Here is a 24,095-nt window from a genome sequence, read left to right on the forward strand (position 1 = left end):
AGCATGGTCGTCCCAGTCACTCTGGTCCGCCTCAGCAATGTACGCTCGAATGCTGCGCACGACAGTCTGCACCGACCGCTCCTGTTGTCCGTTCGCTTGGGGGCGATACGCCAGAGTGGCTCGCTGCTTGCTACCCAAAAGTTCACGGAAGCGCGTGAACACCTCACTCATGAACCTTGGGTCTTGGTCGTGCCTCAGCATCGAGCTCGCGCCGAATCTCCTGAAGACCTGCTCTTCGTACACTTCAGCGACATCTTGCGCCGTGGCGGAACTCATGGGTTTACACATGACGAATCCTGAGAACGCATCCTGAAAAAGCAGCAGGAACGTGTCCCCACGGTCCGACTTAGGCAAGTGTGTCGCGAAATCCATAGACACAACTTCAAAAGGGCGCCTCGGTTCGATGTTTCCAGGGGAAGGCCCTGGATGCTGAGGGCGCCCCTTGCCGCTGGCGCAATCCACACACTCTTTGACGAAAACTTCCACATCAGCGTACATGCCGTGCCAGTAGAACTCAGAGCGCAGCTTCTCGTACGTCCTCGTGATCCCCTGGTGCCCACCCTGAAAATCTTCGTGAGCGTAATGCAGGATATCCGGTCGCGGAGCTTTCGGCACCACGAGTCTGAGTTCGTCAACCATGTCTCAGGGTCGATCTCTGGTAGACCGACTCAAGCGGTACAGGACTTCTCTGGAATCCAACACGAAATCATCAGCGACCTTCGCGAGTTTCCTGGGTTGAGCGTGCGACAGCTTCGTCGTGTCTCCTTTCAGAAAATCCTTGAGTTGCAGCAGGTGATCATCTTTGTCCTGGTGCACTTTGATGCGTCGCCAGCGTTCCGCCTGGTACTCCAGAGGTCCCATGGGTTCGCGTTGGGCTTCGATCTCCTGAGTTCGCGCCCGAGTCATTACTGCAAACACTTTGGCCGCCACAGGCAACGGAGCGCACTCAGGTCCAGGGATACCCAGAGTTTCGACACCCTGAGAATCACTCCCCTGAATTCCACCGTTCAATAACACCTTCGGTCTTACCAACTTCTCGTGAATCTTGGACACCAACTGCAGATGTGTTCGTTCGTCAGCATCCTCCACCTTCCAGGATTCACCAAGCGCGAGGGTGTTAGACGTCAGGTAGTCTGCGGCCTGGTTAAACTCTCGCTTGACATGCACCAGCCGCACAGACTTTAACTTCGTCTTCAGCACTTCATACTCGGCCAGAGTCCTCTGGAGATTTGGCTGATTGCAGTTGATGAGACCCTGGGCTTGCTGGATGGCAATCCTGGAGTCCCCAACTACAACGATGTCCTGAATTCCACGCTCAATCGCCAGAGTGAGGCCCTTCAGAAGTCCATGATACTCAGCGTCGTTCACAGTCACGTCCTCCAGGGTGAATCCCTGGGCATCCAGGATTTCCCACCCGGGGACATGCCATAGGATGCAGCCGCAGCTCCCTTGTCTCGTGGAAGTCTTAGCGGCGCCATCGAAGCTCAGAATACACCCCTCGTAGTCCGCTTCCACCATTTCCATACTGATAGGCACTGGAGGTTTAACGCGCCCCTTAGCTGGGATCAGGTTTTCAGCGATCTCATCCAAGTGTTCTCTGGGGGTAATACCCGCACCCAGAATTGCAGCCAAGCCGTCTTCATCCCGTTGAACTCTGCGTATCTCCAGGTTCCAGTGGGACAACTTCAGACCCCACTTCACCGTTCAACCGTCTGCCGACTGCGAGGTCAGCAACCACTTCAACACAGAATATCGCGTGTAGACGACGATCTTAGGGCTGCCTTCAACCAAAGTGCGAAACACCTCCAGGACTCTCAGGAGAGCAATCACCTCCTTTTCCGCAATGTGATACGGCAGCTCAGCGTCATTCAAGACGCGACCTGTGAATCGAACCGGGTGCACAATCCCGTCGTACTCCTGGCCCAACACAGCGGATGCTGCCCACGGGTTCGCGTGGGGAATAATCACGAAGGGCCTTGAACGATCTTGATGTCTGAGCAACGGAGTCGAAACGATCTTGCGCTTCAGGATTTCAAAGGCTTCCTGGGCTCTCGACAGGTCTCTCCTGGATTTCACTTGTTCCTCAGTCAGCTCGTACAGAACGGCCGCGATCACGGGTAGATCTTCAATGAACTTGTTGTAGTAATTCAGACTCCCCATGAAACTCTGGACGCCTTTCAGTGTCGTCGGGAACGGCAAGTTTTGGACCCCCTTCGCGATTTTAGGGGTCGCTCGGATACCCTCAGCACTAATCTCGTGAGAGAGATATGGAATGGAGAACTTCCAGAATTCACTCTTGGGAAGACTCACAGAGATATTCCAGTAACGTAGTCGGAAGAGCAGCGCGTTCAGATCCTGACACAGCTGCTCCCAAGTAGGCCCACCGTGGGCGATGTCGTCGATATACGAGCTTCGACCCAGGACAGAGCCCATCTGAGAGGGAGCCGGGATGTTACGCTGAAAAACAGTCATCTCATCCGTCAACACTGAAAGTCGCGGTGCATTTTCACCTGAAACTCTGGGTTCCCCAGAGTTCAACCCCCAAAAGTCCAAGATATCCTGGTCAACCTCAGCTTCATCCTCAGGGGAAAGCCGCAGAAATCCCCACAGACAGTTATTGAGAACTGCCTGGTAGATCAGCGGCGCGTTCTTGAGGCCAAACGGCATCCTGACCCACTGGTAGTGCCCATAGGGACAGACGAACGCAGAGATCAACTTGGCTCTCTCTCCGTCATCTTGATAGCCCAGAAACCACTCGCCATGTTCAAGCTCATAAACCACATCGCCGACTCAAAGCCAATCAAAAGATCATCAATAAGCGGCAGCGGATAGTGTGAGAGCTTGATGAAGCCATTCACCACGCGATAGTCGATGCACATCCGGATGTCGACGCCATTCTTCTTGAGGATGATCACGATTGGAGATGCCCAGGGGGACGTAGAAGTCTCGATCAGCCCGTTCTCCAGAAGCTTCTTCAGAAGTTCATACACCTTAGTCCACAGGTGTGGTGCAATGGACCTTGGACGCTGGGCAACAGGTTTAGCGTCGCCTACATCCAGGTCACAAACCACTCCACGGGCAGATGGGGGAGCTGCATTGCCGTCTCCCAAGAAGATCTTCCGATGATATTCCAGAATTCGCCTCACTTGGTCTTCCATCTCGGGCGTCGTTTTCCCAGGGACTCCAACATCTGCCTCCTCGATCTTGCACTCAGGGGTCAACTCACGCATCTAAGGAAGCATAACCAACTGGTCACGCAACTGAGAGAGCAACTCACTTCCTTCACGTATGTAGACCGCAGGCTCGTAGTCGAAGTCCTCTGTCAAAAGCCGCATGCAGCGCTCATATTCCTGCTCCAGCTTCTCCAACGGAGTTCCCGGCATCCTTGAGATCGGGATATCCCAGTAATCTTCAACAGCACCCTGAGAATCGTCGTCATCCACATCGAATCCCAGAGAATCACCTTCGTCGCACCACTGACCCTGAGAATCACTGTCAACTTCAACCTGTAAACTCAGGGTTTCAGCAGCCGTATCACCTTCAGGACTCATGCCGTCTGGGGTTCCGACAGTCTGCGAGGCAACATCGGTCACCGCCTCCTTCAGAACGTCACCCAAGTCACTCGTATCAACAGCAACATCTCGGAATTCATGAGGGTCTTCGGGGGGCACCTCTTCAGTCTGAGTTGCAGCGTCTTCCGCGAAGCGCACGCGACGAGTCTTCGGTTTCCTGAGAATGGAGACAAGCAGTGCCATGTTGGGGCCTTTTGCAGGTCGCGGCAGAATCTTCGTAGGCCACTGATACTCTGGGGTCTCGACACAGGATGGCTCCAGCGCAGCCAGGCGTTCCGCGCGAAGTCTGCCCTTACGCGACTGAACACTCTCCAGAATAAGAGTCTGCCGCTCCCGATACGCAAAAGAACCAGGGCGCTCGAAGCGTCCGGCACATGGGAAGAAGCCATACTCCACGATTCGGGCGACTGGCGTTCTGTTGTGAATCCAGACGTCCTTGTCCGAGATGTTGACCACCTTCACAGCGACCGGCCAGTATCTCGCAGCGTAAATCAGGTGCGTTACCCAGCGGTCACCTCGTCCTGCCCACACAACTTCACGCTGTGGGTTCGTCGGTCCATACGAAATCTTCACCACCTTGGATTCCCCAGGGGCCAGGTACCAACTACCTGTGGTTTCCACAGGCATGTCGACACCCAGGCGATCCTCTGGAGTCCACCCACACATCATGATAGCCTCTTCATCCGGAAGTGTCACGAGACCTTCGCGAACACTGATGCTCACTCCAGCTGCAAACATGAAACTCATACCCAGAAGTACTTCGACCCCTTCGCCGATGTTAACAATCCAGACATCCAGGAGATATATCACCCTTGAACCGAGAGTAATCTTCACCTGAGCACTGGCACCGATGTACGTCGGAACGCCTCCCATGCCAGACACCTTGGTCTGTTTGTGCGACGTGAGTGTGAGCCCGAGCTTACGCGCTAAGTCGAAGCTCACAATATTCACAGTCGCACCGGTATCCAGGAGAACTCTCGTCCGGCAGTCGTTCACAGCACCATGCACCATCGCCACATCACGTTTCTTTGGGTCAGGATCATTGTTTTCCCACCATCCGTAACGCTCTCCAGGGTTCAGCTTGTACTCCACAATTTCCTCAGAGTTCACCGACCCAGCGTTCGCTTGTTCAGGATGCTGATTTTCAGGGGAAGTCATGAAATCCTGAGTCAAAGTAGTCATGCATTGTTGGTTATCTTGGGTTCTTGTTCTCAGCTCCGGGCCTACATACACTAGAACACATAACGCTGGGGCCTTCTTCAGCCCGGCGCGTACTGGGTCCCCACCCAGCGGCCTTATTGGTTTGACGGCCTCCCAGAGTTTACTTCGCCATCCAGGAGTTTATCCAGGATTTGGCTCGGCATGTCCTTCAGTGCACCTTGGCGGGCGAGATTCTTCACAGTTTCCAGTGACTTCCAGTCTTCACACGGTTTCCCGAGATGCAGTTTGCCACAGTTCTCGCACTGTTGCGCGCGACACAAGTGAGTAGGATGACCCACTTCCAGGCTGCGATCACACTTCACGTCTTTGCAGCAGTTTTCCTCTGGGTGCCCCCACTTGCCGCCCTTCTCGCAGAACTTGTCCCAATTCGGGTTTTCGCGGCGAGGGGAACGGAATCCAGAGTTCGAGTTCGGTCCTGGTTGGGCGTTCGGTGGACGCCATCCCATGTTATCCATCACGCGATAGACCTCGTTCGTCAGCGTCTGGGTCCACTCGGCACCCTTCATACTCGCCAGGCTCCCAGCGCTTGACACCTCACGAGTTGACCCTGAATTCGCGCTCGCACTTCGGGCTGAAACTCTGGGTTCGTCCGTGATTTCCTGGAAACGCGCGTGAATTTCAGGGTCTTCGTCCGACTCAGAGTCAGAGACATCACCCCTAGTCACGTACGCACGTCCTTGTCGCTTCGGCTTGAAACGTCCCTGAGGAATGTTGTCGGCACGAAAGTCACGAACTCTGGGTGGTGGAGCATCCTGGCCACTGCGACTCCAGACATCTTCGTCCTGCTCCAAAGCATACTCCAGATCAGCGATACTTCTGAATCTCTCACCTTGCAGCGGCGGCTTGAGGCGCGTGTCCCTGATTTTCGTGATGAACCTCTGGATATGCTTCTCCAGACGCTTCGAAGACTTGCGAAAATCAATGTCAGCCTTCCCAGCGGCGGAATTCAGACGATAGACGAAATCCAGGGCGCTCTCTGAGTTCTTCATCTCCATCGTGAGGTAGCGTTCAGAGTACGACGAGCGCGCTTTGCAGTACTTCTTCCTGAATGCAGACGCCAACTCCTTCCAGTCACGCTGAGTGTGTTTGGGCAACTGGTTGAACCAGTCACGCGCAGCTCCCGAGAGTTTCAACTTGAGTTCCTGAATTCGCATCTTCGTAGACCAACCTCCCTGAGCCGCCATGTTCGCAAAACGCTCCCACCAATGCACGCGTTCCCTGAGTGACGCCTTAGTATCGAACTCACCCAGAGTATTCGAGTTGATGTACGGTCTGAACGTCAGGAGCGTAGTGCCAGCTTGAGCCGTAGAGGCCGTCGTCAGGTTAACCCCAGGGTTCCCGTCCGAACTGTCATCCGAACTCTCAGAGGACGAGTCATCATCGCTGGAATCGGAGCTTGGGTCTGATTCCGAGGGTGGATTGACATCCTGACGCTTCTTCTTCTTCTGCCGGTGTTTCTTGGGTGCAGAGCGCTTGGAGTCTGTTTTAGAGTCCTGCGAGGCCTTAGAGGTCGCTGTTCTCCTGGGATCCGACGTCTTCCCCAGAGACACAGGCTCGAGCTTGACATCCTGCGTCACCTTGGTCTCCGTAGCGCCATGTCCCCGCTTGACGCGCGCGGTTCTGCCGGAATTGTCGGCGGAAGTCTGCGCGAGGGTCGCTCATAGCTGGGAGGCGGCGACTTCGGAAGTGTTCTTCGGATCAGCTGTCTCCCGTCTCTGGCCTGTGACACTTGTGTTTCCGTTGATTACGCCACTGGATTCTTGGGGTCGGGTTGCAACTTCAGGGTTCTGAGCCACTGACGACGTCACATTTGTTACCAAATCAGGGGCGACGGTTGCGCGACGCGCTTGAACTTGGGCCAATGTTGCGCGAAGGTCGCGCACTTGGCCGGCGTGGAAGCGCTGGATATTCTCGGAAGACTCCCGCTCTCGCTCTTTCTCCGCCTCAAGTTCATGGACCTTCTGCTCCATAGTTGACATTTGTTCCTTCCAACCAGCGTAGGTCTCGGGAACCCAGCGCGCGCGCTCCGAGTCGGCTTCGGCTTCGCGCTGTTGCCAGCGCTCGGCGTAGGCGGCATCCAGGCGCTCACGCTCAAGACGTACAGCTTCCATGATACTCTGAGTCATCCCCTGAGTTTCAGTGGAACTCTGGGTCTGGCGAGTCTCCACGGCCTGCGCACGCCGTTCCGCTTCTCCTCGGGCGATTTCAGCGTGGACCAAGCGATCCGTGAGTTCCTGGATCTGGCGGCGCGCGTCCAGGTCACGTTGTTCCCTGAGACGCTCGCGCTCCAAGGCATACAGGCGTTCTCTGGCGAGAAACTCGCGTTGGTCCTGCTCCATGCAGGCCTGCCACTCCTGCTGTTGTCGCAAGATATTCAGCTTGATTTGGGCGGGCCCAGACCTCGCGGACACGGACGAAGCTGACCCAAGATTCCTGGATCCACTCGAGCGGCTCGACGCAGCAGATCTCCTGGACGTCGTCGAGCGTCGAGAGCGCACCTCGCTCTTAGAGGTCGGGTGTTGACTCTGTTGATCGGCGCTGACATCCCTCGGACCACCAAATTCGGAAATCGGGGCAGAAACCCTGAGTTTCGGCTCAGCAATCGTCGCTGAAATCCTGGGGAGACCGGTCTTCCTTGGTGCGATCTCTGGGTCAGAGTGCACCGACGATGCCATCTCAACGTCATCTTGGTCGACTGACACGAGACGAGGCGGGGTGACCGTCCGGGTGACCTGAAATCCAAGATCACCGGCAGCTGCGAAGCCACCGGCACTCTGGGCCACAAGCGCTGGAGCTCCAACTCGTTGTCCAAGCGACATCATCGACGAAGACGAAGAGCTACCATAAGACGTTTGAACGCCCGAGGCAGTACTCTCATCCGAAGCGCGCGAAGTACCGATGACGCTTGGCACCGCGCCTGGGGCAGCGTCCTTGGCTTCCGCCTCCAGAGAATCACGTCCATTGGACATGGAATTCAGGGGGTGGAATTCTGAAGCGAGGCACCAGTCGAAGACTTGTACGCTGGAAGAGAGGACAGCGACGGTGTAGACAGCGCGGATGGCGTTGACGGGACTTGCGGGCGAGGCGATCCATGCTGAGTGCGCTTGGATCGCGGCTCACCATCACTCGACCCTCGTGGGCTCCGTGAAATCCTGAGTCCAGTGACTCTGAATCTCAGGCCAAACTGTCATCCGCACCGTAGTCCGTCATCAATTGATCACCGTCTCCATCTATCTTGTGGTAGTCCAGTATTGGCGCTTGATCTTGACGCTTGGTGCATGTTGGTCTTCAGAGTTCACCTTGAAAGGCACCCCAGCGACCACCAGTCTCCATTCGACCAGTTCCACGGCGATAAAATTCTGGGTTTCCTCCATGACAGAGCGCACCAGACTTTCTGGAATCCTAGAAGCACGCATCGAAGACCAGCCAGGGATCAAGTTGACAAACTCGAATCCAGCTTCAAAGAACAGAGTCTGCAGAATGGCGCGCACTCGCGTGCGGTCATGATATTCTGGGGAATCGTAGTCGCCATGAGAGTCTGGGTAGTTCCGACACCCCACCGAGCGAGGTGAAACTCAGAGATCCAGGCTTCACCTTGGTTCGCCAGAGACAAACGCCACTTGAAATAGTCTCCCGTTGCGTACGCGGCCGCGAAGTACGAGTTAGCGTCCGGTTTCGGAGTCGGCCACTCATAGACGACACTCGGGGGCGTCACCTTCCCAGGGTTCACCATTCCCAGCGTCGAACTTCACGTCGGACGTACAGCACCATGCTCTCAGTGTCCAACGCCGCTGCTCCCGATTCCGGAGCAGGCGCAGCAGCTTCCCGGATGTCGCTTTCAGGCGTCTTCCTGGGTGCCACTTGAGAACTTGGCGCTGAAACTCTGGGTTCAGGTGGTGCGAACCCAGAATTCACCTTGGAACACTGAGTCTTCGCTTCCTCCTTCGCTCGCACGGGCTCCGACTTCACTTCCACAACAGACTCGTCCGAAGATAAAACCAAGTCAATCACCTCCGGGGGCCCAACCGCATTGGCGCCCCCCTCAGACGCCTGAGCACCACCATTTGGACTGCAGACGCCTCGACGTCCCCACCTCACACTGCCTCGCTCTCGCGAGCAGCCTTATTCGCCTTCCGAACGTCGCGGACGACTGTTTCCAGGTCCTTGTGCTCCTCAGGCTCCATACCTTGAACACGACGCGACTGACGTGACGCCTCACCGCGTCCTCCGTCACCGCGTCCACTCTTCTTCGCCCCTCGGCCTCCAGGCATCTTGGTAGCTTGAAGTTGACGGGCACTCAGCACTTCTTCAACACTTGATTCCGGCGAAATCCTCGACAATCGAATCCGGGCACGCGCACCAGCTGAGGCGACGCCGATGAAACCTTTATCGCCCAGGGGGGTTCGTATAGCGCAGCCGAAGACTGTTCCCCAGGGTGTAGACCCAGAGAATCGACTTGAGAGTCAACAGCAAGAAGATAGACCCATAGATTCGCAGCCGCAAAGCTTTAAACCCTGAGAATCACACTTCTTGGTTGGCGTGGGTACCTTGTGTAATCCCTGTCGGCTCGTTTGTCTTCGACGGAACGGCACTCCACCGGTTGAAAATGTAGCCTCGAAGAAGTGCGGGAGCGCACGTCTACTTCAGAACGCACCTCCACACCAAAAGGCAAACTCAGAGAATCAGGTCCCCCGAAACCCAGAATATCACGAATTCAGGGTCCAGGATTTCAGTCAACTCCGGGACTTGGAACTCAGAAGACACCTTACCCAAATGCCCTCCTAGCTCGATAAAACCAACAAATACAGAGTATACAAACACTACAACTAGCCGTCACTTATTCTTTTGGACCCTTGGACGGTGGGTCACACACACACTAGGCTCACTCGAGTCTGAAATTCATGGGCCTAGCTCCCCTGAGACTCACACAAACGCGCACCACCTCCAATAAAGGAGGAAAATACAATCCCTATCAGTTACCTTCCCTTCACACAAGCAGTCAATACAAAATCCTGGAGGCGACTACCTAGCACCCCAGAATACCATCTGGAATAATATGAAATGGGCTACCACGAGCATAGCAAGTGACCCAACTAGGATATGGAATAGATGGATCACCCCAGGAAGCTCAAGGCCGTCGCTGGTCACCACCTAACTGAACTTGAGTTGATGGAGTCCACACAGATGGCTGTCCTTCGCCGTTGATGTGCCCTTAGCGCCCCGCGGTCATAGTCTCGGGTCCTCCGGATTTCCGTCGGCAGGCTTGGCCGAAGTCACTTGCGCAGTACAGGGTAAAAGGAACTCTTTATTAATCTCAACAGACTAGGCCTCAACAGGCCAGAATACCAATTATTAGACCTCAACAGGCCGACCTCAACAGGTCACTTCCCAGGATTTTCTTCAACAGTCTTCAAATTCTTCAACAACTTCAGGGTGGTGAGAGCTTGTACCCATCTTCCGTCCACGACTCCCAGCGTTCGTCCCATGGTCCCCAGGGCAACATCTTCCTGTGAGCAATTCCATGGTAACGCACATTCAGGATTTCAGCATCAGTCCCATGGTCCCGCCAGGCATCTTTCTTCTGGTGAGCCGCCCCATGGTAACCCGCATCGTGGATGTCCGCGTTAGTCCCGTGGCCCCCCAGGCATCTCTCTTCTGGTAGGCAGCTGCAAGGTAACTTGCGTACGACAGGGAAAAAGGAACTCTGTTTGGTTTTTATCAGCTACTTCTCTCTCTCTCTCTTCTTCGGGCAAACATCTTCTGCTCACTATGCTTGGGGTCAAATGTCTTGTCTTGAGTATACCTTGGGTTCAGCGGTCCAAACTTGCGATCGGCTTGCGAATCTATTGTCGCACGGCGTCGAAAGTGCCAATTGTGGGTCCTTAGACTTGGTTTAGTATGGTGCAGGACTCCCTCTCGACTCCTTGAAAGTATCCAGTCTGTGCATCCACAACGGTTCTTCAAGGTCACGCATCACTTTGATTGCAGACTGACTTCAAACTGACTCGCATCCCTGAAAGTCAGGTGGCACTCAGGGTCATCTTCTGAAATCCTGGGGATTCTGAGGAATCTGGGGGAACTGTGGGGATTCTTGGGTGTTGGCTTGGGAGACACTTAAGTTCAGTATAGAGAGTCTGGATTTATGGTCCAAACCCAGAGAATCATCTTTGGAACTCTGGGTCACCTGCACTCAGGGAGGTGAACTCTGGGTCATCGTGCGGCACTCTGGGTTTCCGTGCGGCACTCTGGGTAACAAGTCTGCTGCATTGCAGGCTCGCGTGTATCTCCACAAAGCCACACCTTTAGCGGGTTTAGCGGCCTCCTGCGCATGATCATGGTGGTAGTGGGTTGATTCTCAGGGTAATTTGATCCTCTGGGGCACTCTGAGCCACAGAAAGATGAGGTGTACTCTGGGATACATTCGCCAGAGACACTTTCCGCCAGACTTTAGGCACTCATCGTAAGGGAAAGTCCGCGGCTGGACTGAGTGTTCTCTGAAATCCTGGGCGTGCACTCCCAGGATTCACACTTCCAGCCAGTTGGGCCCATCTGCGGTCAGGCGCTGGATTCATCCCGAGAAATCACTTCTCTCTCACAGTCGCCATCCATGTCACACGGGTACAGCCGCGCCGTATCCAAGTCATCCACCAATCAGCATCCGATACAAACTCCAAGTCACAGAGGTGACGGCACATCGTCGGCAATTTTCTGGGGACCGCCTCGTGTCAAGTCTAACAAATGTTATTATGGAACAGGTTTACGAGCCTAGATTCAGGTCTACCAACCATGTAGACGCATTTCTAGCCGCCCTTCCGCTCTGCGAGATTTATGCGCAGTTTCAGAACGACGAAGACTCGCGTCACATCTACGCGTGGTTGCAAGCGTCCCTGAAAGCCTCGAAGGTACTTCACGCGTTCTGTGGTGCCAGGTGTACTCCCAACGCTAACGTGCCATTGACATCTGTGTAGATAACGCTGTCTATGATAAATCGTCGACAGCGCCTGTGCAAGTGGGACATTGAACGCTTAGAAGCTTTTCTCGATTCCCATGTTGAACACCATATCGCCATGTAGGCAGATGAATCGTACGACGAGAATACTATCCAGGAGCATACCAAGAAGGGTTTTTTCAAAGAGCTCGAGTATAAAGCTCGAGTCCAAGAAGCCGCTGCGCTCGAGTGGCTTGCTGTCTGGAGGTATCAAACCGAAGTGATGTTTCCTCGTCTTGGGGTATCGTTGAGACACTAGTACGTCGGAAAGTGCTTAGCCCAGCTTCACAGAAGCATACATATTTTGTTAGCGATGCTGAGTTGTAATGAAGAAGCCCATGCTTACATATATTCCGTCATCGCTTTCTTATTGTAGCATTGATCTCAACGTTGATAACCAGCTTGGGCGCTGTCGATGCCAAGGTTGGCTTCGCTCTCCCTCACAGGCGTATTTGTATTTAAGTGTGTATGGCATATGTCAAGATTGACTTCGCAGTGAAACATAGATCTCAACGTTGACAACCAGCTAGACCGCCGTCGAGTCAAAGCTGGCTTCGCTCTCTCTTACAGACGTATTTTATCAAGATCGACTTCGCAATGACATATTGACTCCTACCTTATTATCCGACTCATTCTGCTGCTCGGCCCCGCTGAGCGTACATCCCACCGCGCCAAGCAGCTCCGCCAGTACTTCTGCCACGGCCTCCCGCTCGCTCTCATCTGGGGGCCTCTCAGTCGCAGTTACTCGTTCTTCATCCTGTCCTGCTGTATCTGCGCCTGGCCGCTCTGGCTGATGCACTTGTACCTCTACGTTTCGCGTGACACTTGGGACCGCTAACTGCGAAGATGACACCGAAGCAGCCCTATCGGCATTCGGAACACCGGTCTCGTATTGCCTTGGCAGTACAGCATCCGAGGAAGCTGTATCCATCGTTTCCGCGCGTAACTCCTCCTTCGACCGACGCATTCGGATCCGTCCGACATTTTCAGAGTGCGGAAGTTGATCTCCGTTCTTCCATTTCGAGTGCCAAATGTTAAAGCACGATACAGAATTACCATCGGATACGTGTCGCGCCTTGGAACTCAAGAACAGTCTTCCTCGATCAGTGGAGCACTGCTTGCAGTAATGACGCGTTGTGCCGGGAGGTCGATTCGATCCAGGACTGCCAGCACCACGCAGTACCGAACAAACTTTGCACACGCGAAACTTGAACTTGCCCTTCGCTGTCTTGTCCGTCGACACCATCAATTGATGCTTCGAGCTTGCTAGCGAGCACGCCGTCGAAACTGGTGTCTGGTTAGATCTTGGCCCCACCTCGGTAACAGCGGTTTCGACGACTGGCACCGTTTCCAGGAAGTCATCATCTCCGAGAGCGAGTAGCTCCTCGTGTAGCTGAATGAGAAAATCCGCGTGTGAAAGAGGGTTTTCCCCCACCGACTTCGCGTACTCACGGTGGGTGATAAACGTGTTAATAACAGCTATGTCGGGAAGCCCGTAGAAAACAGTCTTGTAGTATTTCTTCGGTCGCATGCCTCTTTGGATGGAGTACCTAGTCAAAAGCATTTTCGGCGTAAGTGATGGGCGGCAGAACCGCAACAGAGCAACACGTACCTTTGCAGACGTAACTGGTCGTGACTGTCAACCCCCCCCCATGTACTTGTTGTACAATACCACAAACTCCGGACACGGAATGTTTGGCTATCAGCCGTCCTTTTGCTTCCTCCGCACAATCGCACGTCTAGCGGAGGCCGCAGTTGCCACAAAGTAGCAAATTTTCGAGTCAACCCATCGCGTCGAGTACATTTGACGATTCGTATTGTTCCGATCAAGAATGTATGAGCCGCGCGGCATCCCTGTCAAAGCTGATTTTTGTCGGTCTTCAAGTCTTCGGGGAAGCCAAGACGCGTCGTAGAAACCGTCCCGATATTGTAGTACCCCATGTCCATCAAACAAAATCCCAACGTTACCGAAGAATACTCGCGATCAGTGATGATGATTGGCTACTTGGATCGATCCACCCGACGTTGTTCCCACAAGGCTTTAAGGTTTCGAACCACAGCAGCTGGTCCACTTCGGGTGTAAAAACTTGACTTTTGTTCCGCGAACTTCTTGAAGGGATAACCATCTCGTCAAATGCAACCCAGCGCCCTAGTTCCATTCCACCCTTGAAAGTAGTATGTGACTTGTTTATGACGTTGCGAATCTTCCATGCCCGGTCCGTCTTAGCCTGGGGGCCTAGTTGTTCGTAAAGCGGAGAAATCTGGCGAAGGACGTGTTAGTGGGCCCTTTATTAAAATAACGTGGAAGTCACAGTACCTGTTAATCTCCTTGAGATGCTTGCGAACCATAAATCGCGACCAAGTACCAGCTGGGATCGCTCCACGGGCTCGCGGCTTCCAATGATCTTCTAGTTGAAATTTTATTGGGCAAATAGCCCAGGATATTACTAGGGCCAGAAAATGTATGATCTCCGCGGCACGTACGTCTTTGAACGCGTCCAGCTCCTTTTTCTTTGCTTGAAACATTTCCTTGCGTTTGTGGATGTCGTCCGTCTTCTTTTCAATATACAACTTCGCCTGTCGAAGTCTTTCCGGTCGTGTCTGACGCTCGTAACGATTAGTTTTCTCGGCAATCTCCGTCCAGAGAGTCTTCGGCATGAAGTAAAAACAAGATCAGAAGGTTTCATCATTTTCTCTGCCTCTATAGCCGATGCAGTAAGTTCAGGAGGGTCCGTAAACACATCCGTAGCGCCGGACAGGTTCGTTCGTCGGTTACCGGTAGCAACTCCTAACCAGTGTCAGACATGCGTCGAAGCATTTCATCTGTTATGTAGTCCTGGGGGCCGGCACCCGCGCGAATTTCCTCTGCTGTTTCGACACTAAAACTTTCGTGTCCGGTATCACCTGTAATATAAAGCTCATCTGCAAGCTCATCTGCAAACTCATCTTCAGAATCGTCGTCGGCACTCTCGCCAGAACAGCCATCCGATTCCAGCACCTCGTGATCGTCATCAATACCTAGCGTAGCCACCTCGTGCTTCCGGTCCTCCAGTTTTTTTCTTGCGCTCGTCCACCTCTCTCGTGAGGTTGTTCATGTCTTAGTGCACATCCTGGAGTTTTTAACATGGCTAGCCTGCGCCTTAAGTAGATTATCTGCGTGCGTGGTGACGGATTGCTTCGACAAATTCAACTCAGTTTCCACATGGGCAAGTTTGTTGCGCAAGCCACTTGAAATCGCCTTCTCTTCGGCTAGTTTTGCAGCTGTCTTCTTCCACACATGCGCTATCACGGTACATCTGTCGTCACCACTGCCATCTTTCCTGAGTTCGGCCAGCTCATTCGCAGCGGCTGCTAACTGCTCCTCTAATTTCCTTGAGCGTGCTTGTTCCTCCTCCAGCTGTCGAGCCCCTTTCTGCTGCTGTTCATCCAGCTTCTCTCGGAACTGCTGCAGTGCTCGCTAAATGATATTTCTAAGATGCGCATACCCCCCTCGCAAAGGGTGGGTTTGCAGGCTCCGAGCTGGGGCACCTTCCTTCTGCACGACCACTGGTGTCTGCGAGATTGGAGGCCCTGGAGCTTGGTCTTACGCTAGCGATGCTTGGTTTCTGGCTGCGGTAAGCTGCTGAGCCGCCTAGATGTCGCATTGCTCGATCGCCAGGTGCTCGGCTCCGCCACGTTGCGATAGCTTCGACGAACCAGATCCAGCGGTCGGCGCGTGTGCGTCTGCTTTCAGGGCTTCGTCCGCTAAGTAAACCTCGTAGAACTCTTTCAGCAGCGCAGGCTCGTGACGCTGGAGCTCTTCTGGGTTGTTTTTGAACGCCTTGAATTGAGTCAACTTGCTCAAAGCCTCGTAGTCCAAGTCGTTGCCGCTGTTCCTAGCAGCTGTGTATTTCTCCGCCCTCACACGCTTCTGGTAGTCTGCCATCTTGTAGTAATCACCTGCCTTGCGCCGTGGGCCTTGCCGGTGCTCGCCCTTTTCGTCTGCGATCTTCTTTTGTAGAGCCAAGCACGTGGACCGGAGCGCGTGCTTGGGTACCAGGGGAGTCGTCTCTTCATCGCGAGTCGTCACCTCGTCCTCCGATGCACTCGCGGCGCCCAACTGGCGCGTCGTCCCGTTGGATCCTTCGCCAGTCTTCTTGGCAGTCTTCCTCTACTTACGGGGGGTTGGCGAAGTGTCTGGCCCCTCCCCCTTCTTCCGCTTCTGCTTGGTATTGCCGGTGGCCGGCGTGGTCTTGGTAGCGTTTGCTGACTTGTCAGTGGGCACGCTCGTCGGCTTTGTCGCTGGCTTGTCCGTCGCCTTTGCAGCTTTCTTGCTCCTCATCATGGGCGCCTGGCGAGCAGCACCGACAGCAGTTCCTTCGCTCGCTTCGCCATCAGCACTTTGCTGCAGTCAAGGTTCTTTGAGAAAGTGAAACCGCAAATCCTACAGTTGAAATAAATTGATGTGGACCAATTCGATTTAGAATCAAGAGGACTGTAAGTCAACCTTGACTTGGTATAAGTCGTTGTTGAGCTGGCTTCAGTAACAAGTGTCTAACCCAGCGTAGACACGTTCCAAGTCGTACTCGACTTGGTGACTCAATGAGAGATGTACGAGTAGATGCACATGGTTGTCTTTACAAAAAGATGCAGAAGTGGTGAGATAAGCGCCAACACAAGAGTAGATACGTCAAATTAGAGATTTACTGAAGCTACCAGTCACCTCTTCGGCATTGCCGGAGCATGTTAGCGATCACGCATAAACTCTTCCAGCGTGATGATGTAGGCGCGCTGTATATTGACGGTGGTCAGCTCGTTATCGATCTGCAGCTCATCGACGGTCTCCACCTCGTTGTCGGGGCGCGGCTCCCCCGGATCGTTGTATCTCCAGATGTTGAAGTACTCCACGAAAGTGCGACCAAGGATAGCGTGGCCAACACGATTAGCTCGTTCTAAGAGCTGTGTTGCTTCCGCTATGCCAGTGGGGGGGGCATTCGAACGCAGCAACCGCAAGCTTGTCCGAGGGAATGTCCAGATCCTGATAGCGCTCAAAATCATCCATCCGAAGGTTGCAGTCGTCGACGATAACGATATCCACGCCACGGTCGGGGTTGCGCCACAGGAGTTCTCTGCATTGTTCGTAGCAGCTTCGATGCGCCTCCCAAGGCCGACTTGCGTCGAACACATAGGATCCTCCATGCTGGAAGAAGAGGTCAGCTGAGCAAATCGATGCGCGGAAATCAACCGTTGCTGCTTAACGAGCGACCTCTTGAGCAAACGTTGTCATGCCACTGCCCGGGAGGCCTCTCATGATCACGAAGAGCCGGGGCGGGTACTGCATATACGCGCGGCAGTCCTCCCAATACGCCCGGTAGTCGTCAACAATTTGTCGGACTTTGAACTCCATTTCTCACACGTCGGATGTCTTCGAACCTCCAAGATTCCGCTGCTTCTGATGTTGACCACACATATCGCCGACCATGTGTGAACACACATAACATAAGTCAACATTGACCTGGGATAGTCCACATTGACATCTTCGCCGGACCAGTTGCGCTCTTGGACGATCTCAGCGGCGTGGGAGACCGTCGGCCAGCTTTTCGGCCAGCCCGGCCACAGCGTCACGGCGAGCGTAGCGGTAGCGGGGACAGCGAGAGCAGCATGACGAGCATGGCGGCGGCGGCATGGGTGACAGCAGCACGGCGAGCATAGCGGCGGCCAGAGTAAGGATCAGCAGCATGGCGAGCGTGATGGCGGCCTTGGCGGCGACGGTCGATGCGAGCCGGGCGACGGCATAGTTGGGGAAGCGCGCTGGAGCAGTAGCTGGAGATTTCGGAAATGAGGTTTGGGATTGAGCACGCGGAAACGATCTTCTGGCAAGGATCGCAGCGCGAACGTGATTGGCCGCGAAATGACTGGCTAATTACACGTCGCAAATTCAAACGATGGGGGCGCTGATTGGCGTAGATACCGGAGCGAACCCACGGGCGAAAATCTGCGTGTTGCGCGAACTCAAAGCGCAAGTTGGAAAAGCGCGCGAAAAGCTGTATGTTGCGCGAAGCTTGATGGCTGAAGCCAGGCTGATACCACTTCGTGTGACCTTTGGATTGAGCCAATGCTGATTGGCTTATTAGCTTCAACTTCAACCCTCGATAAGCACTCCGAATTATAGTAGTTCTTGATTTAGTGACTACCTAGTACGAGGGCATTTATTTTGCAGTTCTATAGTAACTTACTTTTGCAAGTTCTTCTGCAACATAAATGGCGGCAAACGGTGCCTGAACGTCGCTCGCCTCGCAACCTAGGCCAGTGTGGTGTCCTCACAAAACGAGGTACCCGTAGATATGAAATACCAACCAATGCGTGCACACGGTTTCTATAGGTGCGCGCTAGCACCATTGATCTTGTTCGTCGAAAAAGCCTCTGCTTATGGGTGGTCAAAAGGTCACGAGACAGCACACTAATTCCCTCCTGTTCCTCGACAACACTGATACGAATAGACGCCAGTGACTTCGGAGGTCAAGCGGTGTGTGGGCTCCTATGTGTAGTAAATTGCAGTAAAATAAAGGAGGGGGGGCATCCGTGTTCTTAGCTAGCGCGGCGTATTCCTCGCTGAAGTCACTGGCGTCTATTCGTATCAGTGTTGTCGAGGAACAGGAGGGAATTAGTGTGCTGTCTCGTGACCTTTTGACCACCCATAAGCAGAGGCTTTTTCGACGAACAAGATCAATGGTGCTAGCGCGCACCTATAGAAACCGTGTTCACGCATTGGTTGGTATTTCATATCTACGGGTACCTCGTTTTGTGAGGACACCACACTGGCCTAGGTTGCGAGGCGAGCGACGTTCAGGCACCGTTTGCCGCCATTTATGTTGCAGAAGAACTTGCAAAAGTAAGTTACTATAGAACTGCAAAATAAATGCCCTCGTACTAGGTAGTCACTAAATCAAGAACTACTATAATTCGGAGTGCTTATCGAGGGTTGAAGTTGAAGCTAATAAGCCAATCAGCATTGGCTCAATCCAAAGGTCACACGAAGTGGTATCAGCCTGGCTTCAGCCATCAAGCTTCGCGCAACATACAGCTTTTCGCGCGCTTTTCCAACTTGCGCTTTGAGTTCGCGCAACACGCAGATTTTCGCCCGTGGGTTCGCTCCGGTATCTACGCCAATCAGCGCCCCCATCGTTTGAATTTGCGACGTGTAATTAGCCAGTCATTTCGCGGCCAATCACGTTCGCGCTGCGATCCTTGCCAGAAGATCGTTTCCGCGTGCTCAATCCCAAACCTCATTTCCGAAATCTCCAGCTACTGCTCCAGCGCGCTTCCCCAACTATGCCGTCGCCCGGCTCGCATCGACCGTCGCCGCCAAGGCCGCCATCACGCTCGCCATGCTGCTGATCCTTACTCTGGCCGCCGCTATGCTCGCCGTGCTGCTGTCACCCATGCCGCCGCCGCCATGCTCGTCATGCTGCTCTCGCTGTCCCCGCTACCGCTACGCTCGCCGTGACGCTGTGGCCGGGCTGGCCGAAAAGCTGGCCGACGGTCCCACTCGCCGCCGTCGCCATGCTCGCTGTTCATCTCTCGCCTACGCCCCCACTATGCTTGCCGCAGCTATTCTCGCCGTGCAGCAGTTGCTGCTCCGGGTGCCGCTATGCTTGCCGTCAAGTTTTCTGTTGAGCTTCGATGCCTCGCTGATCTGGAGTTGCAGCGCCTCACAACGTCAATGTTGACATTCCCCAGCCCAACGTTGAATCCCTCTCCTTTGCATGCACGTGGGTGGGTGTGCGGCCGTCATGCCCGTCGTTTCGCTTCTCGCGAGCTCGGTCGTGATGCCCGTTGCCAAGTAGTGGGTTACGTGCACGGTGAGTGCGACGCCGAGCGTGTATTTATCACTGGGAAAACAATGTTGAGGAGCTCTAGAAGCAGTTTAGGACATCTAGCAGTACCAGTCTATTTGTTATTGCAAAAGGAATCTGCTAAGCAATTCACCTGCGATGTCAACATTGGCACTTGCAACTCAACATCGAGATATTACAAGCAGCGAGGACAGTGAACTCCGAGGCATCTGGTAAGCAAAGCGCATCTTTCACTAGCAAAGCGTCGTAGCGATCTTATAATAGACGTTCATAATGCCGCAGACGACGAGTTTGAAGTCGAGAAGATCATCGAGATGAAGTTCGTGCGTGGAGAGCCCAAGTACCATGTGAAGTGGAAGGGTTACGACGAGACGCCGTGAGAGCCAGAATCAAATTGCATTGTCCTGAGCTCCCCAACAAATTCAATGCAGCACAACTTCACGAGGCACGCGCGTTGAAGAAAAATGCAACCCGAAAAGCGGACTTGCCTGACCGAGGTAGCCACGTGACGGCTAAAATTCCTGCAAAACACCAAGAGGATTCTGAAGGTAACAAGCAACATTTGTTTGTCACATGTTCTAATGTTGGTTTTGGGGGAAAATGTACTAACTGTAATAATGATGCCCAGGTTCGGAGGAAGTGTACGAAGTGGAAAAAATTCTTCGTGAAACTTTTCGTTTTGGCTTGTCTTACTTTGAGGTGAAATGGAAGGGATATTCCCAAACGATCTGGGAGCCTGCCTCCAATCTGAACTGCCCTGACAAATGGGAGAAGTTTAGGCGTCGCCAGAAAGCAGCACGTCAAGCTATGCTCGAAAACCCAGCTCCAGCTGAAGTCACCGATGCTACCGGGACGGTAGGCCATGACAGCCCTCGGAAAGATACCGATGAGAACGAGAAACCCAGCGGTGGATCTACAGCTCGCCAAGCAAGCATAGCATTGATTCCAGAAAATAATGGAGTAGGAATAACCAATGATGCTGACAATGTGCCTACCGAGAGCCGGCAAACCGATGATCGAACCGAAAATGACTACGAGTACGATTACCCGGATTACTTTCCTGAGACTACCGAGGAAGAGGCGATCTCAAATGCAGGTGGTGGTGTTGAGCCTTGGAGTGACGGGATCTCAAACAACCTTAATACCGATGGAAGGAATGCGGATGCTACGCTAGTACCGCGAGCAGATTCCAGAGGGTCAGGCAAGGCTCCCAGAGAAAGAAAATCGCCCCGACAGACAGCAGAAACAAACGCAACACCCTCGCAAAATCGACGTACTCTTTCGTCTCCCGGGAGTCGAGTATCTGGGAAGAAATCGAAAAGAGGTGCGGAGATGCTTGCTGATGAAGTGAACGTGAGAACAAGGAGGAAGAACTACAAGTCATAGCCGAGGAGCTGCAATCTCATGAGGCCAAGCTCAAAGAGGAGGGCCGGCGTCTCCAGAACGTAACGCATCACCTGCAACGGGAGCGGGAGTGGTTGGACGCGGATAAAAAGAAACGAGATAAGCCGAGTCCATAGAAGCGAATATCGCTGAGGCAGGCGAAGATTTGGAATGAAATGAAGCGCCAGGCCCGGCTCCTGGAAGAGCAGTTCAAGAACAACGGGTGCCCAGCTGTGTTTAAAGAGCTCGAAGCCAACCGCAACCGGATCGAGGAAGAGAGGGCGGCGATGCAAGCAGAACGGAATGGTGTGAGAACGCAGTTAGAATCGATGAAGGCTGCACTAGAGGCGGTGAAAACGGAGAACAGCGGACTGCAAGACACCATCGCGAGGCTAGAGCTGTACTTGAGTATGTTCAAGCATAGCGCGGTGACCGAGGAAGCTATCGATGAGTTCACGGAATGGAACGCCGTCATCCGAGATGGTAAGCTGCTTGGGTTTATGCTTCTGTGTGGTTTGACATTGTATTGGCTTCCATGGTGTCTGGACTGAAAAATGTAGGTAACACGTGCACAATGCAGAAGAAGCGCGACTTCATTCTGGGCAAAATGAAGGAGGCGTTTGGATCGAAGACGGCGGACGCTGAAGAGTTCAAGACGCTTGCGGTCGAGTTCTGGGAGAAAAGAAATGAGTTGGTCCACGACAAGACAGGTACCGTCATCCACGCGATGGACCACGGCAGATACGCGTATGTATGCACGGAGATTATGGAAGCATTGGGCGTGTTGGAGAAAACCAATAATGATTAGTTTGCTCTCGTTGTGTGCGCTGCTGCGTAACGATGAATGAATACACATTTCCAAGTCACCGATGACTTAGAGCGAGTCAATTGTGACTCGAATACGCTTGTTTTATTGATCGTGAAGTCAACATGGACTTAAACCAAGTCGACATTGACTCAAACGTACTAGTTTCAGTAATAGCGAAGTCAACGTCGACTCTGAACGAGTCCACGTTGACTCGGTCGGCAGCTACCCAACGTTGACTTACAAATCCAAAAAAATAAACTTGGTTTCAGTATCAACCACACAGGGTCGTTTTACTTGAGTTTGTTTAGACAGCGACCGAAGCGAAAAATGGCCGACTTTTCAGATGAAGAGGATTGCCAACTCGTTCAGCTTGCGGCAGTGTACGAGCAAGCGGGAAGACGAATCGACTGGGTGTCAGTGGAGAAAGACATGAACCCGTCAACATGGAGTGCAACCAAACTGCAACAGCAAATCAAGACGCTAAAGAGACGATATGGCAATAACGTGCTGAGTTTCCCCCACGCTATTTCCGCCCGCCACCAGACCGAGCAGGACTGCATTTGGAAGCCAAAGCCGCATCTCCTCTACGGTTTTCGCCTTCACCACATACCATTTCGATCCTATCACCGCAAGAAACCTACAACGCCACTGAAGGACTATTCTGCCTACTCACCAGGCGTGATGTGCGCGCGAGTGAACGTCAGCTAAATACCGGGGAGATTACAATGGCTGGGGTGTCCATGCTGATCGAAGAAGCGAATACTCAAGTGAATGACGTGTTTCCGGATGCTGGATCCGGCGTGGGAAATGTTCTCGCTCAAATCGCTCTGCAAACGCAAGCATTTCGTGTGGTTGGTATCGAGGTATGGAGCTGATTGCGTCTAGGGCATCGCGCTTCCCACACTTGCTCAAGATCAGCATCGTCACCGCAGACATCCGCAATATTGCTGAAGGCAGCGATACTGTTATCAGTGCTGATCCAGACTCGAAGTTGGCTCAACCCAGCTCCCTTATCAACTCCGCCGCCTTTTTTTGCCACGACACTGTGTCCGAAGAAGATGTGGTTTTGGCAATGCGTGCTTTGTGCATGAAGCTACCTCATCTACGTCTGGTGGCGCTGGCAACACGAGTGCGTCCGCGGCATCGTAATACGTGCCGAAATTCGTTTTGCAAACGGTGGAAGTTACTGAAAACAATTCAGGTTCCGATACAGCAGCTCCCTTCGGGATTTAGACCTGTACGCAGCTGAGCCAAGATGGTCGATGCAGTAACTACGATCACTACTCTAACATTGCCGACGAGGGTCAAACCAACAACTATGTATTAATTGCATGAAAATCAATCACAACTCTAATCAACTTCGACCTGCAGTTGAGTTTGACAGCGTAATGAAGCCGCTGTCACCCCATCAGCTGTTATATGAGGTCTAGAGAACCAATACAAGATGAAGTGTTCGTAGCGGACGAGCTTACTTGAGTCGACGTACGGCATCGTGGGCTCCGTAACCAGACCCCAGCTGACCGTGAAGACTCCATGCTTCAAGCCGCCGTTGTATCTGTCGTTCTTGGAGTCTTGCCACTCCCCGCTGCCCCTGTTGTGCTCTTGACGTCCTCCCTGCCGCTTGTTTCCACCGTTGTGCCTTCGGCATCGCGCTTGGACATTCGCTGTGGAGTCGACTCGCGTTAGGGTGAAGTGTCAGCACCCGCATGGTTTCGCCAGCGGTGGGGACACGTAGCTTAGGTGGGCGCAGATGCCCAAGATCGCCTCCTTGCTCAACTCCTGCCGAGAGTAGCCGGTGAACAGCTCGTCCTGAATGTAATACGCCTGTCGACAACAACACCACAAGCATGAGCCCCTAGATATGAACGCCAAAGCTGCCAAGACGCCGCCTTACCTTGTGGGGGTTGAAGATTGTGTCCAGCTCGCACACCTACCGAGTCCACAACATCTCTCAGCGTCAGCCTCCCTTCTGCTAAAGTTCCAGTAGCCCTGACGCCTCACGTACATTGCTAAAGTAGCCGTCGGGCTCCTCCACGAACAGGAGCGTCCAGGTCTCAATTGAAACAACTCGGGCTTCGCAGTGGCACCGGCAGAGCCGTACTCGTAGCTCCTCGACCAGCGTACCTCGCGCGTGTGAAGGCATCTATGGAAGGCAATGATACAAGGGTAAAGAAAGTTAACATAGGTGAGCGGTGCATCCTATCAACTCAGAATTTTACCATAGTGGAAAAGTGCTAACCCTTCGCGGGTACCTGGCAATATGCAGGTGAAAATGCTTGTGCGGTGGC

General features: G+C 53.5%; 5 protein-coding genes across 5 annotated transcripts; 4 read left to right on the forward strand and 1 right to left on the reverse strand.

Moving 5' to 3' along the window:
- Window positions 1-6,805: 6,805 nt before the first annotated feature.
- PHYSODRAFT_479410 (hypothetical protein) lies at window positions 6,806-7,216 on the forward strand (the record flags this gene model as incomplete). Its single annotated transcript, XM_009522391.1, has 1 exon — window positions 6,806-7,216. A coding segment is annotated over one exon (411 nt), but the record flags the coding sequence as incomplete, so codon positions are not given.
- An 8,196-nt stretch (window positions 7,217-15,412) lies between these two features.
- Window positions 15,413-17,500, reverse strand: PHYSODRAFT_326420 (hypothetical protein; the record flags this gene model as incomplete). Its single annotated transcript, XM_009522392.1, has 6 exons — window positions 15,413-15,903; window positions 15,940-16,146; window positions 16,518-16,662; window positions 16,769-16,960; window positions 17,027-17,169; window positions 17,347-17,500. The coding sequence occupies 6 exons, from the start codon at window positions 17,498-17,500 to the stop codon at window positions 15,413-15,415; spliced, it is 1,332 nt and encodes a 443-aa protein (XP_009520687.1).
- A 1,648-nt stretch (window positions 17,501-19,148) lies between these two features.
- PHYSODRAFT_326421 (hypothetical protein) lies at window positions 19,149-21,807 on the forward strand (the record flags this gene model as incomplete). Its single annotated transcript, XM_009522393.1, has 5 exons — window positions 19,149-19,302; window positions 19,899-19,992; window positions 20,965-21,061; window positions 21,158-21,482; window positions 21,560-21,807. The coding sequence occupies 5 exons, from the start codon at window positions 19,149-19,151 to the stop codon at window positions 21,805-21,807; spliced, it is 918 nt and encodes a 305-aa protein (XP_009520688.1).
- Window positions 21,808-22,134: 327 nt separating this feature from the next.
- Window positions 22,135-22,326, forward strand: PHYSODRAFT_435483 (hypothetical protein; the record flags this gene model as incomplete). Its single annotated transcript, XM_009522394.1, has 1 exon — window positions 22,135-22,326. A coding segment is annotated over one exon (192 nt), but the record flags the coding sequence as incomplete, so codon positions are not given.
- A 149-nt stretch (window positions 22,327-22,475) lies between these two features.
- PHYSODRAFT_483621 (hypothetical protein) lies at window positions 22,476-23,056 on the forward strand (the record flags this gene model as incomplete). Its single annotated transcript, XM_009522395.1, has 2 exons — window positions 22,476-22,670; window positions 22,721-23,056. Coding segments are annotated over 2 exons (531 nt in total), but the record flags the coding sequence as incomplete, so codon positions are not given.
- Between the last annotated feature and the right edge of the window lie 1,039 nt (window positions 23,057-24,095).

Source organism: Phytophthora sojae, assembly GCF_000149755.1.
Source record: "Phytophthora sojae unplaced genomic scaffold PHYSOscaffold_2, whole genome shotgun sequence".
NCBI classification, from domain to species: domain Eukaryota; phylum Oomycota; class Peronosporomycetes; order Peronosporales; family Peronosporaceae; genus Phytophthora; species Phytophthora sojae.